At 42.0% G+C, this 16,348-nt stretch overlaps 2 protein-coding genes across 2 annotated transcripts in view; both read right to left on the bottom strand.

Annotated features, from left to right (window-relative positions):
- LOC106596130 (tripartite motif-containing protein 16-like) overlaps positions 1 to 7,697 on the bottom strand; it is a 13,747-nt gene extending 6,050 nt beyond the window's left edge. Inside the window, exons 1-3 of the mRNA XM_082971082.1 lie at positions 7,595 to 7,697; positions 3,795 to 4,492; positions 3,267 to 3,362 (exon numbers count right to left, since the gene is read on the bottom strand). Of these exons, the coding sequence (XP_082827208.1) occupies positions 3,267 to 3,362; positions 3,795 to 4,391 (693 nt within the window). The 5' untranslated portion in view covers positions 4,392 to 4,492; positions 7,595 to 7,697. The remainder of the gene's footprint in view (positions 1 to 3,266; positions 3,363 to 3,794; positions 4,493 to 7,594) is intronic.
- A 6,427-nt stretch (positions 7,698 to 14,124) lies between these two features.
- Positions 14,125 to 16,076, bottom strand: LOC145867035 (stonustoxin subunit beta-like). Its single transcript, XM_082971081.1, has 2 exons — positions 15,592 to 16,076; positions 14,125 to 15,226 (listed from the first exon to the last, which is right to left on the bottom strand). The coding sequence occupies exons 1-2, from the start codon at positions 15,851 to 15,853 to the stop codon at positions 14,673 to 14,675; spliced, it is 816 nt and encodes a 271-aa protein (XP_082827207.1). The 5' UTR covers positions 15,854 to 16,076; the 3' UTR covers positions 14,125 to 14,672.
- Between the last annotated feature and the right edge of the window lie 272 nt (positions 16,077 to 16,348).

The following is a 16,348-nucleotide window of genomic DNA, read 5'->3' as shown; positions in this document are numbered from 1 at the left end:
TCCACCTATCCATTAGGTTTACAACTCAGTGAACCTGCGCAGCATTCTCTCTATTTGATGTCTACGAACCAACAGATTTCAACGATTATCATATTACCCAGCAGCCATTTAGAAACAAATAAAATAAGGTTATTTCTTTTTTTTTCTTTCTTCTGACTGTTTAAATCGGCCACATCTTGAAAAAGAGAACAGGGACATGCGATTTGTTGAGAATTTACACCTTTTTATATATAAAAAAATATATATATACAGTTAACCATGACCAGAACATGTTTAACGTTTGAAGGCTTTGCGCCAACCATCCCTGTAGGTCACTACAATCTATAACCAGGTGAACAGTGAGCTTCCTCACCAAGTAGCTGTAACCTAGTTAATAATAAGTTACGTGAGGTAAACCTACAAGTTTAGTTAATAATAAGTTACCTGAGGTAAACCTACAAGTTTAGTTAATAATAAGTTACCTGAGGTAAACCTACAAGTTTAGTTAATAATAAGTTACCTGAGGTAAACCTACAAGGATAGTTAATAATCAGTTACCTGAGGTAAACCTACAAGTTTAGTTAATAATAAGTTACCTGAGGTAAAACTACAAGGATAGATAATAATCAGTTACCTGAGGTAAACCTACAAGGTTAACGCGGGCTGGAAGAGAATTACTTCAAAACCACAGCAAACAGCTGGGACATATAGTAATATTATATATATAATATTATATCACTGGGCTCCTCTGTGCTAACAAACCCTGTGTACCACCCCTCCCCTGTTTAACCTTGAATTTCGTTCAGAAAAACACTTCCACATTTAGCAAAACTAACCAACTCTTTACGGATCTGTTCGGTGGTAATAAACGGAGGCAGATTAGACACCACTACTCTTGTCGAAATCAGCACCAACACAACCCCTCACATAAATCATACTGGTAACTAGCCGGGTAACAAGACTCACCTTTTACATTACCACAACCACCGCCTTGTTCATTCTGGATACAGAGTGTATATGTTCCTCTCCCACCTGTTCACCGACCAGGATCAATAATTCCTCCACACCATTCTCCACAACGCACCTGAAGAGACAGCGTTTCTTCTCCACTCGGTTGAGGACATCAAACTACCCTACTCCCTCCTCAACTCTAACCGATAAACAGCGGAAACCGATAAACAAACCCTCCCACCATGACAAAATACATTTGGAAAATAGGCAAAAGAATAGCTGCACTCTTTACGAACGACAAAACCTCACGTTACCAACTTCTTCTTCTTCTATGGTATAATGGCGGTCCTCAAACCAACGTTAAAGGAGCGTGGCGCCTCCTACTGTGCTGGAGTGTGTTCAATCACGGTTTACACCATTTCTAAATCCTCCTACCTAACTCAGTACTTCTGAGAAAATAAAAAAGATCCCTACTAACGTCTAATAGACCCTCCCCCATCCCCCAAATCCCTTCCAACCCCCATCCAACCCCATCCAACCTCAATGACCCTACACTTCAATCTTTCCCTCTCTTCAACATCCTTACAACAATATAACAACACATGCTCCACCGTTTCATTGACAATACCCTCCAGACACAAACCATTCACATGCTGCCAACCAGATGGAAGGACCAGTTCAATGTACAATGTCCTAAAGACAATCGAGGAAACACCACCTCTTCCTTCCTAATCTGACCTTTGAACCTTGGTCCACCGACCTTTAGAGGACATATAAATGCCGTCCCTTGTGCTCAGAGTCCCATCTCTTCTGCCACACATCTATCAAAATGTCTCTGATCTCACATTTGTCCTCACCTCTACCCAGTGGAACATTAATATATATTATATCTTGTTTTAAAGTTATTTTAGCTAACTAGTCTACAATTTCATTCCATTCCACACCTGAATGTGCTGGGACCCAGCAGAATCTCACTACTAGACCCATTCTCTCAATTCTCCATAATAACATTAACACCTCCAATAGTAGGTCACTCCTAATAGATTTACCAGATGATAAACTATTATATGATAATACTAAAAAACACCCTTCTAACTAACCCTACACTCATTAAAACCCACTACCCCATTCCACTACTTTGACCCTATCTGCTCCTGCACCAGGCCAACTAACCCTACACTCATTAAAACCCACTACCCCATTCCACTACTTTAACCCTATCTGCTCCTGCACCAGGCCAACTAACCCTACACTAATTAAAACCCACTACCCCATTCCACTACTTTCACCCTATCTGCTCCTGCACCAGGCCAACTAACCCTACACTCATTAAAAACCCACTACCCCATTCCACTACTTTGACCCTATCTGCTCCTGCACCAGGCCAACTAACCCTACACTCATTAAAACCCACTACCCCCATTCCACTACTTTGGCCCTATCTGCTCCTGCACCAGGCCAACTAACCCTACACTCATTAAAACCCACTACCCCATTCCACTACTTTGACCCTATCTGCTCCTGCACCAGGCCAACTAACCCTACACTCATTAAAAACCCACTACCCCATTCCACTACTTTGACCCTATCTGCTCCTGCACCAGGCCAACTAACCCTACACTCATTAAAACCCACTACCCCATTCCACTACTTTGACCCTATCTGCTCCTGCACCAGGCCAACTAACCCTACACTCATTAAAACCCACTACCCCATTCCACTACTTTGACCCTATCTGCTCCTGCACCAGGCCAACTAACCCTACACTCATTAAAACCCACTACCCCATTCCACTACTTTGACCCTATCTGCTCCTGCAACCGGCCAACTAACCCTACACTCATTAAAACCCACTACCCCATTCCACTACTTTGACCCTATCTGCTCCTGCACCAGGCCAACGGCCTGGGAGGACGGGACACCACCACTCAACACACCCTGGAACTCTTCTGAAGTCAAATCTAGTATGACCAAATACTTCTCTGCAGCTGCCACCAAAACATATTTTTTTTCAGTGATTTACATTCCATTTCTGCGGTACAGTTGATAACCATTTGCTATGAACACTAAGAAGCCAACCTTACTGAAGCATATATCACTGGTTGGCCCATCCCTCTGTGCTGTCACAGATCTACTACTCACAGGGATCCTCTCAGGATCCCTCAGCCTTGACCCATCCTCCTCTACTTTCTTCACTGCCTCAGCAGTGACAACCTGTTCCCAACAGTGGGGTCAGTGGGATTGGATAGGAGCCCCTCTCCTCTCTCTCTCTCTCTCTCTCTCTGACTGGAGGAGACAGGTGAAATGGTGTGTCTCCTCTGGTCAACAATACTCACCTTGAGAGACTCCACAGCCTGTTGGAGCTCCTTCAGCTCCTTCTCTCTCTCCTGGAATCTCTGCTGGACCTTCTGCTGACTCATCCCCAGCTGCCTCTGTGGAGAATCACTCTTCAATGAGCTATCAAGCTTTATTAGTCCAGTAGATCAATAGTATAGTAATGTGACATAGGGCCCATAGAGAGGAAGGTCTAAAAAATGGATGGTCCATTTACTAAATGATATTTATTTGTTGCTATGTGAATGATTATAGTTTTTATGGTAGGACTACATGTATCAATGGGTTGAGACTGAACTTTGGACTCATAAAAGGGCATTCAGAATGATAATAGTGTTTGACATTATAAAATGGTGATACATCTGGAGAATCTGGGTTGACATATCTATATACTCAAGGTTTGTGTTCATATTTGTTCTGCTGAGGATCTATTTCATTTCAATGATCTCATATTCAAACAGCCTTAGTTCCTACTGTATCTTTAATTCTTTGTTTATCAGACAGTCACCAACAAGTTGTTCTGGTCTTACCTGTTTCTCAGTCCTCTCTGCTGCAGCTGACACTGTATCATGGCCTTTATGTTCATCCATCACACACAGCAGACAGATACACTGCTGATCGGTACGACAGTAAACCTCCAGCAGTTTGTCATGATGAGAGCAGATCTTCTCCTGTAGTTGTGCGGTGGCTTTGACCAGCTTGTGCTTCTTGAAAGCTGGAGATTCGTAGTGAGGTTGGAGGTGAGTCTCACAGTAAGAGGCCAGACACGCCAGACAGGACATGAGGGCTTTCTGCTTTCTGGTCCCAGTGCAGACATCACACGCCACATCTCTAGGTCCAGCATAGCACAGAGCAGGAGGGGGAGCAGCCTGGAGTCCTGTCTTCTTCAGTTTCTCCACCAGCTCAGCCAACATGTTATTTTTACTCAGCGTAGGCCTCGGACTGAAGGTCTGTCTGCACTGAGGACAGCTATAGACCCCTTTCAGAACATCCTGATCCCAGCAGCCCTCAATACAGCTCCTACAGTAACTGTGTCCACAGGGGATGGCGACTGGTTCCTTCAGTAGATCCAGACAGACAGAACAACAGAACTGGTCCTGGTCCAGCAGAACTCCCTGTTGAGCCATTTGGACGGTTGTTCACTCTCACACAGACAGACGAGACAGAGACTCAGATCAGTTTCGTTTCCTCAGAAGAGAGTTTGTGAAGGGGGATGGACTTCCTGGTTCTGCCAGAGGGGTGGGGTTAGAGGGAGGGAGGGAGGGGTTAGAGGAATGCAGGAAGAGAGAGAGGAACTGCAAGCAACATCAAGAGGGAGACAAATAGTTTTGTTCCAATTTTAGAGCCCTTAACATATAAATAGTGTTAACCCAGTATCAGTATCAATAGTGTTAACCCAGTATCAGTATCAATAGTGTTAACCCAGTATCAGTATCAATAGGGTTAACCCAGTATCAGTATCAATAGTGTTAACCCAGTATCAGTATCAATAGGGTTAACCCAGAATCAGTATCAATAGTGTTAACCCAGTATCAGTATCAATAGGGTTAATCCAGTATCAGTATAAATAGTGTTAACCCAGTATCAGTATCAATAGTGTTAACCCAGTATCAGTATAAATAGTGTTAACCCAGTATCAGTATCAATAGGGTTAACCCAGTATCAGTATCAATAGGGTTAACCCAGTATCAGTATAAATAGTGTTAACCCAGTATCAGTATCAATAGGGTTAACCCAGTATCAGTATAAATAGGGTTAACCCAATATCAGTATAAATAGGGTTAACCCAGTATCAGTATTAATAGGGTTAACCCAGTATCAGTATAAATAGGGTTAACCCAGTATCAGTATAAACAGGGTTAACCCAGAATCAGTATAAATAGGGTTAACCCAGTATCAGTATAAATAGTGTTAACCCAGTATCAGTATAAATAGGGTTAACCCAGTATCAGTATCAATAGTGTTAACCCAGTATCAGTATCAATAGGGTTAACCCAGTATCAGTATCAATAGGGTTAACCCAGTATCAGTATTAATAGTGTTAACCCAGTATCAGTATGAATAGTGTTAACCCAGTATCAGTATCAATAGGGTTAACCCAGTATCAGTATTAATAGGGTTAACCCAGTATCAATATCAATAGGGTTAACCCAGTATCAGTATCAATAGTGTTAACCCAGTATCAATATCAATAGGGTTAACCCAGTATCAGTATTAATAGTGTTAACCCAGTATCAGTATCAATAGGTTTAACCCAGTATCAGTATCAATAGTGTTAACCCAGTATCAATATCAATAGTGTATCAGTATCAATAGTGTTAACCCAGTATCAGTGTTAATTAGTCCCGTGCTTCGACTACTCAGACCCCTCACACATCCGGTCCATTCTGATGACCTCACAGACACCATACCACTTTTGACACCAATGTAGCAAACAGCTGGGCAGGGAAGTGAACCCAGGTCTCACATGTAAAAGGCCAACAACCTACGCATCGCACCATTGGCACCAATTGGGTCACTTGGTTGGAATTGTGAAGTGGCTCAATTACATTATCATATGAAATGTAGAGAATCACTGCACTATAGAGGAACTATGATACAATTACATTATCATATGAAATGTAGAGGATCACTGCACTATAGTGGAACTATGATACAATTACATTATCACATGAAATGTAGAGGATCACTACACTATAGAGGAACTATGATACAATTACATTATCATATGAAATGTAGAGAATCACTACACTATAGAGGAACTATGATACAATTACATTATCATATGAAATGTTAAATGTAGAACTATAATATATGAATATTGATATATTGAATTTGACTTGACCACGTCCAGTCAGCTCCATTTTGTATGATTAAACTGACACCAACCTGTCTCAGTAGTAGTAGACTGTTAGGAGTGTTTTACTGTCATTCACTATACTAACATTACACCAACCTGTCTCAGTAGTAGTAGACTGTCAGGAGTGTTTTACTGTCATTCACTATACTAACATTACATTTAATTTATCTACACACTTTACAATAATCCCTGGCAGGATTCTCACCTTGAAACTTCATTGCGATTTTTTTCTGTTCTGTTCTGTATATTCTGATGGGTGAGGCCTGAGCTGGAATGTGAAGCTAACTGAAGCTGGCTAGCTTTAGAAAACCAGTATATCAAGCCTGTATCATAGTATACCCCTCAGGCTACGTTCAGGTTTCAGCAAGAGGCAGGTATCAACATGCCGAGTCGTAGGCGACAACCTGGGTCGTATTCATTAGTTTACTCCACAGCCAACAGTTTTAAGATGTTAAATAAAACATAAACTGTTTACTCTGAACGCTGTACAATGTGACCTAAACGGTTTCTGTTGCCAAACGTTTTGCTACGGTGGGCACTAATGAATACACACAAACTGTTTTGAGGAAGTGTAAGTTGTTGTTAGGCTCTCGAACAATATTTATTAGTCTCTCTTTCACACAACATACCTTCCTGAGTGAAAGGAGTTAACTGTAGATTATAAAGAGAACATGTTTGTTTGCTGCTTGTTGTGTTTTAAGCCTGTTTTGAGAAGACAAGTCTATAGACCTATGATACAGTACACTCTTAGAATAAAGGGTTCCAAACGGGTCCTCCGGCCGTCCCCATAGGAGAACGCTTTTGGGTTCCAGGTAGAACCCTTCTGGCTTCCATGTAGAACCCTCTGTGGAAAGGGTTCTCCACGGAACCCAAAAGTGTTCTACCTAGTACCAAAAAAAGGGTTCTACAAAGGGTTCTCCTATGGGGACAGCCAAAGAACCCTTTTAGATTGTAGATAGTGTAGGAGCGATCACCCTGGGGCACACAGATGGGCACAGAACGAATTCACCCCACACATCTAATTTATATCGAAAACATTTTAAGGAGAGTAGGACTATTTTAACACTGTCCACTAAAAATATCAACTATATGAATACACACAACAATATCATCAACTATATTAAGAAAAGTATGTTCAGTGGTTTCAAACCAAATTACACAGGAAAGAGGAGCTCATTGTAATTTAGAAAACAAATTTTACGATATTTTGAAAGACGATTTACAACTTATACATAAAAATATACAAATTGTAAAATAACCACAATATACGAATATATGAACAATATGTTTTTGAATTTGACTTGCCTACGCCCAGTTAGCGCCATTTTGTATGATTGAACTGTCACATAACTGTCCCAGGTGAAATGGACTTTTAGATCTGAGTGTTTTACTGTCATTCAGTATAATAAAATAAAACCATACATTTAATTTCTCTACACACTTTACAATAATCACTGGGAAGATTCTTACCTTGTAGCCTGAATTCACAGCCAGAACATGTCAAGTCATTGAGATATTTTCCGTTGTGCTGAGAGAGCAGCTTCCTGATGACAAGTGGCTCTGTATCTATGTTCTAGGTGCAGTTGATCTTTGGATGCAATAATATCTGGTCAAAGTCTAGTGACACAACACCATAGTATATCATAAACATAACAGCAGTTGGTCAGAAAAGGCCATGACATACTATAAAACAGGGTTCATCAACAACACCATAGTATATCATAAACATAACAGCAGTTGGCCAGAAAAGGCCATGACATACTATAACATGTAGGATCATTATGATGGATCCAGTTTCAACATATCTCTAACTTTGAAGTATACAATGGGATCCCAATTTATTGACAACCTTGATAAAGATTTGCATAAATGACTGTATAAAACAAATAATTAAAATACTGAGGTAAATTGTATGCTCAAACAAAATGGGGAAATTAAATGATTTTATACGAATACAAATGCTCAGAGAAAGACAATTTGTTGGTAGAGCATGGTGTTTGCAACGCCAGGGTTGTGGGTTCGATTCCCACGGGGGGCCTGCACAGAAGAAAAAAAAATGTATGAAATGTATGCATTCACTACTGTAAGTCGCTCTGGATAAGAGTGTCTGCTAAATGACAAAAAATGTAAAAATGTTTAACTTGTTGGGGATAGGGGCAGTATTTGCACGGCTGGATAAAAAAATGTACCCGATTTAATCTGGTTACTACTCCTGCCCAGTAACTAGAATATGTATATACTTATTGGCTTTGGATAGAAAACACCCTAAAGTTTCTGAAACGGTTTGAATGGTGTCTGTGAGTATAACAGAACTCATTTGGCAGGCAAAAACCTGAGAAGGTTTCATGCAGGAAGTGGCCTGTCTGACAAGGTGTTGTTGTTCTTGCCTCGTTTATTGAAGAGTCAGGATCTTAGCTGTAACGTGACACTTCCTACGGCTCCAATAGGCTCTCAGAGCCCGGGAAAAAGCTGAACGATGTCGAGGCAGCCCCAGGCTGAAACACATTATCGCCTTTGCCAAGTGGCCGATCAGAGGACAAAGGAATTAGGCGCGTGCCCGACTCGACCCAGTGATTTCTTTTCTTTCGGCTGTTTACCTAATTGCAGATTCCCGGTCGTAATATTATCGCTTTTTTACGAGAAAAATTGCATAAAAATTGATTTTAAACAGCGGTTGACATGCTTCGAAGTATGGTAATGAAATATTTAGAAATCTTTTGTCACGAAATGCGCCGTGCGCACGACCCTTATTTACCATTCGGATAGTGTCTAGAACGCACGAACAAAACGCCGCTGTTGGAACATAACTATGGATTATTTTGGACCAAACCAACATTTGTTATTGAAGTAGAAGTCCTGGGAGTGCATTCTGACGAAGAACAGGAAAGGTAATCAAAACTTTTCTAATAGTAAATCTGACTTTGGTGAGTGCTAAACTTGGTGGCTGTCTAAATAGCTAGCCCTGTGATGCCGGGCTATCTACTTAATATTGCAAAATGTGCTTTCACCCGAAAAGCTATTTTAAAATCGGACATATCGAGTGCATAGAGGAGCTCTGTATCTATAATTCTTAAAATAATTGTTATGCTTTTTGTGAACATTTATCGTGAGTAATTTATATGAACTTGATTGTTCACAAAAAACATAACAATTATTTTAAGAATTATAGGTTAACTTACACAGCGACTCAACTTTCATAGAAGTTGTTCAGGAAACCTAAACCCGATGCTAAACCTTAAAACTTACTTCATATATGATGCAGGAGCCAAGCCTGAAAAGAGCTGGTGGAGCTGTGGAAATATTCTCTCTTCTTCTTCTGTATCTCGCAACCAACATTAATATTCTCTTTTCCTCGTCCTCGATTTGAACGTAAAAATAAATGCTTCTTTCAACAAAAGGTGAAATGACATGTCAATCAGCATCAAACTGCCAGTAGCGAATGACATTTTGGGGAGGCACTGGACACCCCTGACATCTGAATGCCACCTCGGACACCCCTCAAACTCCGCCCCTGTTGTAATACGGCCTGGATTCGAACCAGGGTGTCTGTACTGATCCTCTAGCACTGAGATGCAGTGCCTTAGATCGGTGAGCCACTCAGGAGCCCTAGAGATGTAAATAAATGGTGTTTCTTTAAAAAGATGGACCTGGCTGACATGGACGGTTTCCTCACCTTATTCTCCTTGTGGTTATCCATGGTTGTTGGTTATTTACCGGGTAACAACAAGTGAAAACGAAACAAGGACTGAAGCACTCCTTATTTTACTCAATTAGCGACTGAATGAAATGATGTTTCTTTGAAAAGATGGGCGTCTGATATGAAACATACATACCAGGGTAAAGGATCCACAGACACAATCTGATATGAAACATACATACAAGGGTAAAGGATCCACAGACACAGAGGCTGATATGAAACATACATACAAGGGGAAAGGATCCACAGAGTCTGATATGAAACATACATACAAGGGGAAAGGATCCACAGACACAGAGGCTGATTATCTTTCTGCACATCTCTTTATTTACAACGCTGGTTGCCATGGTTAACACAAACACAGGACATTAAGTGCTACCTGAATTGACTCAGAATAGTAACATAAGTATAGTCCTACAGTGAGGTCACAGAGAGGTCAAACAGGTGTGTGTGTTAGTCAGATTACCCAGTGTCCACAGCAACACTATTGATGATTCTCTACTCCCAGTGTAGTGGTGTACTGTGGTCTTAGTCCCCCCCTCATTACCATTATTTACCATGACGTCTCTATGAAAAGTCATCTGACCATAGAGTCTTGAAGTGTTAATACTTTCTGGATCTTGTCAGAGCCTGCTGGACATTAAAACTGGTTCTTCCCTTATTGAAATGGTGAATAAAGGAACACACAGCTTTCATTTTCAATAAAGACAAAATGAAGAAAAGTTTAGAGAGTTAATGTATGATTTAATACGGCCTGTACCTCTGTATTGCAGCAAGTCAAATAAAGATGAGTGGAAACAGGAAGTGTGACTTCTTTCCCTAAAGTGAACATTGGAGACATGACTCTGATCATACTGTCCCTTTAATAGTGGAGACATAACTCTGATCATTCTCCTGTATAGATACTGTTCCTATCATAGTGGCTTTTAGACTGGTCCCGTTACTGCTATGAATTCAATGCCACATTTCAGATTTCTCCTATATTACCAGTTAGCAGAGTACCTTCTAGGAGCGGAGAAAATGCATTTCTCTAGACAATTGGAACACCTGGACCAAATGCCTTGTATAAAGTCCTGCACTTAATGTTGGAATCAGGTATGTTATATTATCTGTTGACAGTCTGAATGAATACATTGATAAATGCCTCTAACCACAGATAACATCTACAGACTGTGCAGGGTGTCTGGGTAAAGAACAACATCTGATGAAACTACGGAAACCAAAATATAAATGCAACATACAACAATTTCAAACATTTACTGAGTTACAGTTCATATAAGGACATTGGTAATTTGAAGAAGTATTCAGAAACATATTCTATTCTAACTTACAATAAAAGTGAAGTGACTCCAAAATGACAGGACATTATTCACCATTCAGTTTCTATTAGGAAAAACATCATCCAAAACACAACCAAGACGAACTGCAAATTAATTCAACAAGTTTGTAGAGTCACAAACTATATGTAGTTAAGGAGAAGTGTATCTTTAAAATGGTGTAAAATAGTCGTATGTTTGAGAACTTTGAATTATGACATTTTGTTGTTTTGAATTTGGCGCTCTGATTTTCACTGGCTGTTGAATAGTGTTAACCGTGGGTGGGACGGTAGCGTCCCACCTGCCCAAGTGAGGTTAATCACTGCAAGCAAGGAAAATGGGACCAAATACTAAAGGTGAGATTGGCTGGAAGACCAACAAAGTCCCTGTCCCCGAGGTGAAGAGGACACCTCCAGTCTATGGGTCTGGTCCCCTGGCTAGGATGGAAACTAATACCTCCAGTCTATGGGTCTGGTCCCCTGGCCAGGATGGAAACTAATACCTCCAGTCTATGGGTCTGGTCCCCTGGCCAGGATGGAAACTAATACCTCCAGTCTATGGGTCTGGTCCCCTGGCCAGGATGGAAACTAATACCTCCAGTCTATGGGTCTGGTCCCCTGGCCAGGATGGAAACTAATACCTCCAGTCTATGGGTCTGGTCCCCTGGCCAGGATGGAAACCAATACCTCCAGTCTATGGGTCTGGTCCCCTGGCCAGGATGGAAACTAATACCTCCAGTCTATGGGTCTGGTCCCCTGGCCAGGATGGAAACTAATACCTCCAGTCTATGGGTCTGGTCCCCTGGCCAGGATGGAAACTAATACCTCCAGTCTATGGGTCTGGTCCCCTGGCCAGGATGGAAACTAATACCTCCAGTCTATGGGTCTGGTCCCCTGGCCAGGATGGAAACTAATACCTCCAGTCTATGGGTCTGGTCCCCTGGCCAGGATGGAAACTAATACCTCCAGTCTATGGGTCTGGTCCCCTGGCCAGGATGGAAACTAATACCTCCAGTCTATGGGTCTGGTCCCCTGGCCAGGATGGAAACTAATACCTCCAGTCTATGGGTCTGGTCCCCTGGCCAGGATGGAAACTAATACCTCCAGTCTATGGGTCTGGTCCCCTGGCCAGGATGGAAACTAATACCTCCAGTCTATGGGTCTGGTCCCCTGGCTAGGATGGAAACTAATACCTCCAGTCTATGGGTCTGGTCCCCTGGCCAGGATGGAAACTAATACCTCCAGTCTATGGGTCTGGTCCCCTGGCCAGGATGGAAACTAATACCTCCAGTCTATGGGTCTGGTCCCCTGGACAGGATGGAAACTAATACCTCCAGTCTATGGGTCTGGTCCCCTGGCCAGGATGGAAACTAATACCTCCAGTCTATGGGTCTGGTCCCCTGGCCAGGATGGAAACTAATACCTCCAGTCTATGGGTCTGGTCCCCTGGCTAGGATGGAAACTAATACCTCCAGTCTATGGGTCTGGTCCCCTGGCCAGGATGGAAACTAATACCTCCAGTCTATGGGTCTGGTCCCCTGGCCAGGATGGAAACTAATACCTCCAGTCTATGGGTCTGGTCCCCTGGACAGGATGGAAACTAATACCTCCAGTCTATGGGTCTGGTCCCCTGGCCAGGATGGAAACTAATACCTCCAGTCTATGGGTCTGGTCCCCTGGCCAGGATGGAAACTAATACCTCCAGTCTATGGGTCTGGTCCCCTGGCCAGGATGGAAACTAATACCTCCAGTCTATGGGTCTGGTCCCCTGGCTAGGATGGAAACTAATACCTCCAGTCTATGGGTCTGGTCCCCTGGCCAGGATGGAAACTAATACCTCCAGTCTATGGGTCTGGTCCCCTGGCCAGGATGGAAACTAATACCTCCAGTCTATGGGTCTGGTCCCCTGGACAGGATGGAAACTAATACCTCCAGTCTATGGGTCTGGTCCCCTGGCCAGGATGGAAACTAATACCTCCAGTCTATGGGTCTGGTCCCCTGGCCAGGATGGAAACTAATACCTCCAGTCTATGGGTCTGGTCCCCTGGCTAGGATGGAAACTAATACCTCCAGTCTATGGGTCTGGTCCCCTGGCCAGGATGGAAACTAATACCTCCAGTCTATGGGTCTGGTCCCCTGGCCAGGATGGAAACTAATACCTCCAGTCTATGGGTCTGGTCCCCTGGACAGGATGGAAACTAATACCTCCAGTCTATGGGTCTGGTCCCCTGGCCAGGATGGAAACTAATACCTCCAGTCTATGGGTCTGGTCCCCTGGACAGGATGGAAACTAATACCTCCAGTCTATGGGTCTGGTCCCCTGGACAGGGCTAGATATTACCTGGATGGAAACCAATACTTCCACTCTTTCAGGTTGTTGATGAGGTCACATGAAGAAGTACATGGTCCTCGCCTGCAAAGAGGACATCATCCAAGAGGTATTAGAAGTCTGTGATCAGAGATAAGAGAGGACAAAATCCCAGAGGTATTAGAGGTAATTGTATTTATGATATATTTATGTATGGATCCCCATTAGCTGCTGCAGGAGCTACTCTTCCTGGGGTTCGGCAACATTTCAAAAATATGACAATACATTAACAATATATTTCACAACACACGATGTGTGCCCTCAGGCCCCTACTCCACTACCTATCTACAACACCTAATCCATGTGTATGTGTGTTTGTACAGCATCATACAGTAGTGAAAACAGAATGATTAGTGTCCTGTTTTGTGTGAATTTAAAAGCTTCCTCTTCAACTGAATTAGACCCATTTCTATGTACTGAACACAACCCTTGTTACTGTACTGTCATATTGTGATCAATATTAAAACATTTCCACCTCTCTTCTTCCATCTATTACTGTACTGTCATATTGTGATCAATATTAAAACATTTCCACCTCTCTTCTTCCATCTATTACTGTACTGTCATATTGTGATCAATATTAAAACATTTCCACCTCTCTTCTTCCATCTATTACTGTACTGTCATATTCTGATCAATATTAAAACATTTCCACCTCTCTTCTTCCATCTATTACTGTACTGTCATATTGTGATCAATATTAAAACATTTCCACCTCTCTTCTTCCATCTATTACTGTACTGTCATATTGTGATCAATATTAAAACATTTCCACCTCTCTTCTTCCATCTGGTTGATGACCCTTTATTAGTCACATCTGGCACATCATTTCATTCAGTTGAATTGAGTTTATACACAAACCAGATTGTTGTGTCAAGAATTTGACAAATAAACATTCTACAATATTTACAAACACTAAGAAGCAAAATAACAACCAGATCAGTGATGTGTAAATGAAACCAGTTTAACAACACAGTGGGGTAATTCATTCTATTAATGACTATTCACTTAGGTGGTGTATAATCATGAATATTTAGATATAATAATAACATTTTATCTCATGACTAGAGAGATATTCTACATTGTTGCTCCAGTGTGTCTTACTGAACATGACTAGAGAGATATTCTACATTGTTGCTCCAGTGTGTCTTACTGAACATGACCCTGATTAGAGTGAAACATCATGTTGTGTTTGACACAGAGACACTGAGGTGTCATACCAAAGCCTAAACCCTGGGTAGAGGGGCTCAGTGAATGTGGAGGTGAATGTGATCAGGTGGGTCAGTGTGTCAGAGGAGGCTCTATAGAAGGACAGAGTGCCGGCTGGCCAGTCCAGATACACTCCTACTCTGTGGGAGCTGGAGGAGGGGACGTCTATGGTAGTGGGATTATTATTATGCCTGGCAGAGTAACTGTTGTCAGAGCAGAACAGACTCCAGGACTTGTCATTGTATCCAAGCCAACAGTCATCATCCCTTCCTCTCCTGTTGATTCCTTTATATGTCACTCCTATACCAGCCCCCATTATCCCACTCCACTCTACCTCCCAGTAACAGCGCCCAGTCAGACCCTCTCTACACAGCACCTGTCTACAGACCTTAAATCTCTCTGGGTGATCAGGATACGGCTGCTTCTCTCTCCTACATGTCACCTTTCTGTTCTCCTCAGACAGAGAGAGGCGTCTGTTTACTGTGTTTAGGTCCAGTGTGAGATCACAGACATCTGATGGATGAAACCAGACACAATATTAGAAATCATCATCATTCACATTAGAATGTTAACTCACTTTTCACTAATTCATTTAATGTAGATGTTTCTAGGTATCAAAAGGAGAAGTTAAGGTAACTTGAGACTTGTTTAATGATCATATGTTATACTGTATGGTAATATAATACACACTTATTCACAATAATTACACACACACACACTGTCATATCAAGTCTTTGTAAACGTTGGTGTCCCTGATTTCTGCTTCTGTAGAACTACAGATGATATTTAATATGACCAAGTCAGTAATGATGATGGTCTTTGACTTAACTTGAATTAAGACTTATTCTTAGTCATATTCTTCACAGCAGTCAACTTACATTTTCTAATCCCAGGTTTCATTCTGTTCTCTCCACCATGTTCCACACTGTAGCGGTAAGCAGAAAAACAGACAGTCATTGAGGGATACACCTGAACACACACACACACACACACACACACACACACACACACACACACACACACACACACACACACACACACACACACACACACACACACACACACACACACACACACACACACACACACACACACACACACACACACACACACACACACACACACACACACAGTCAGCATATAACTTTGTCCAAGTGGTGGTCAGAATGTTTGTCTTAACTAGCCTGAGAAGTCAAACATGTCTGATATGAACATTGACATAAACCCTCTACATACTTGAGTTTCTCCAGTCTGCAGTGTGGATCCTCCAGTCCAGCAGAGAGCAGTCTGACTCCTGAGTCTCCTGGGTGATTGTAGCTCAGGTCCAGCTCTCTCAGGTGTGAGGGGTTTGACCTCAGAGCTGAGACCAGAGAAGCACAGCCTTCCTCTGTGACTAGACAGCCTGACAGCCTGCAAAGAGTCAAATCATATTAAAATCACACTGCTATTCTTTGGTGGTGAAAATAGTGGCAGTATATTTCTTCAACATATTCAGATACATCAGTGTCCTGAAAACTTCCATATCTATACATACATTAACGTACGTTAATATAAATTACAGATTGTCAAAGTTTTGCCTGCAGATAGAAACATGTAAAATACAAATATTTGAGTAGACTGACCAGACCAGTTTAA

The sequence above is a fragment of the Salmo salar genome, unplaced genomic scaffold, assembly GCF_965601325.2.
Source record: "Salmo salar unplaced genomic scaffold, fSalSal1 ptg000152l, whole genome shotgun sequence".
Lineage (NCBI taxonomy): Eukaryota > Metazoa > Chordata > Actinopteri > Salmoniformes > Salmonidae > Salmo > Salmo salar.
This window is presented reverse-complemented; position numbering and strand designations above follow the sequence as displayed.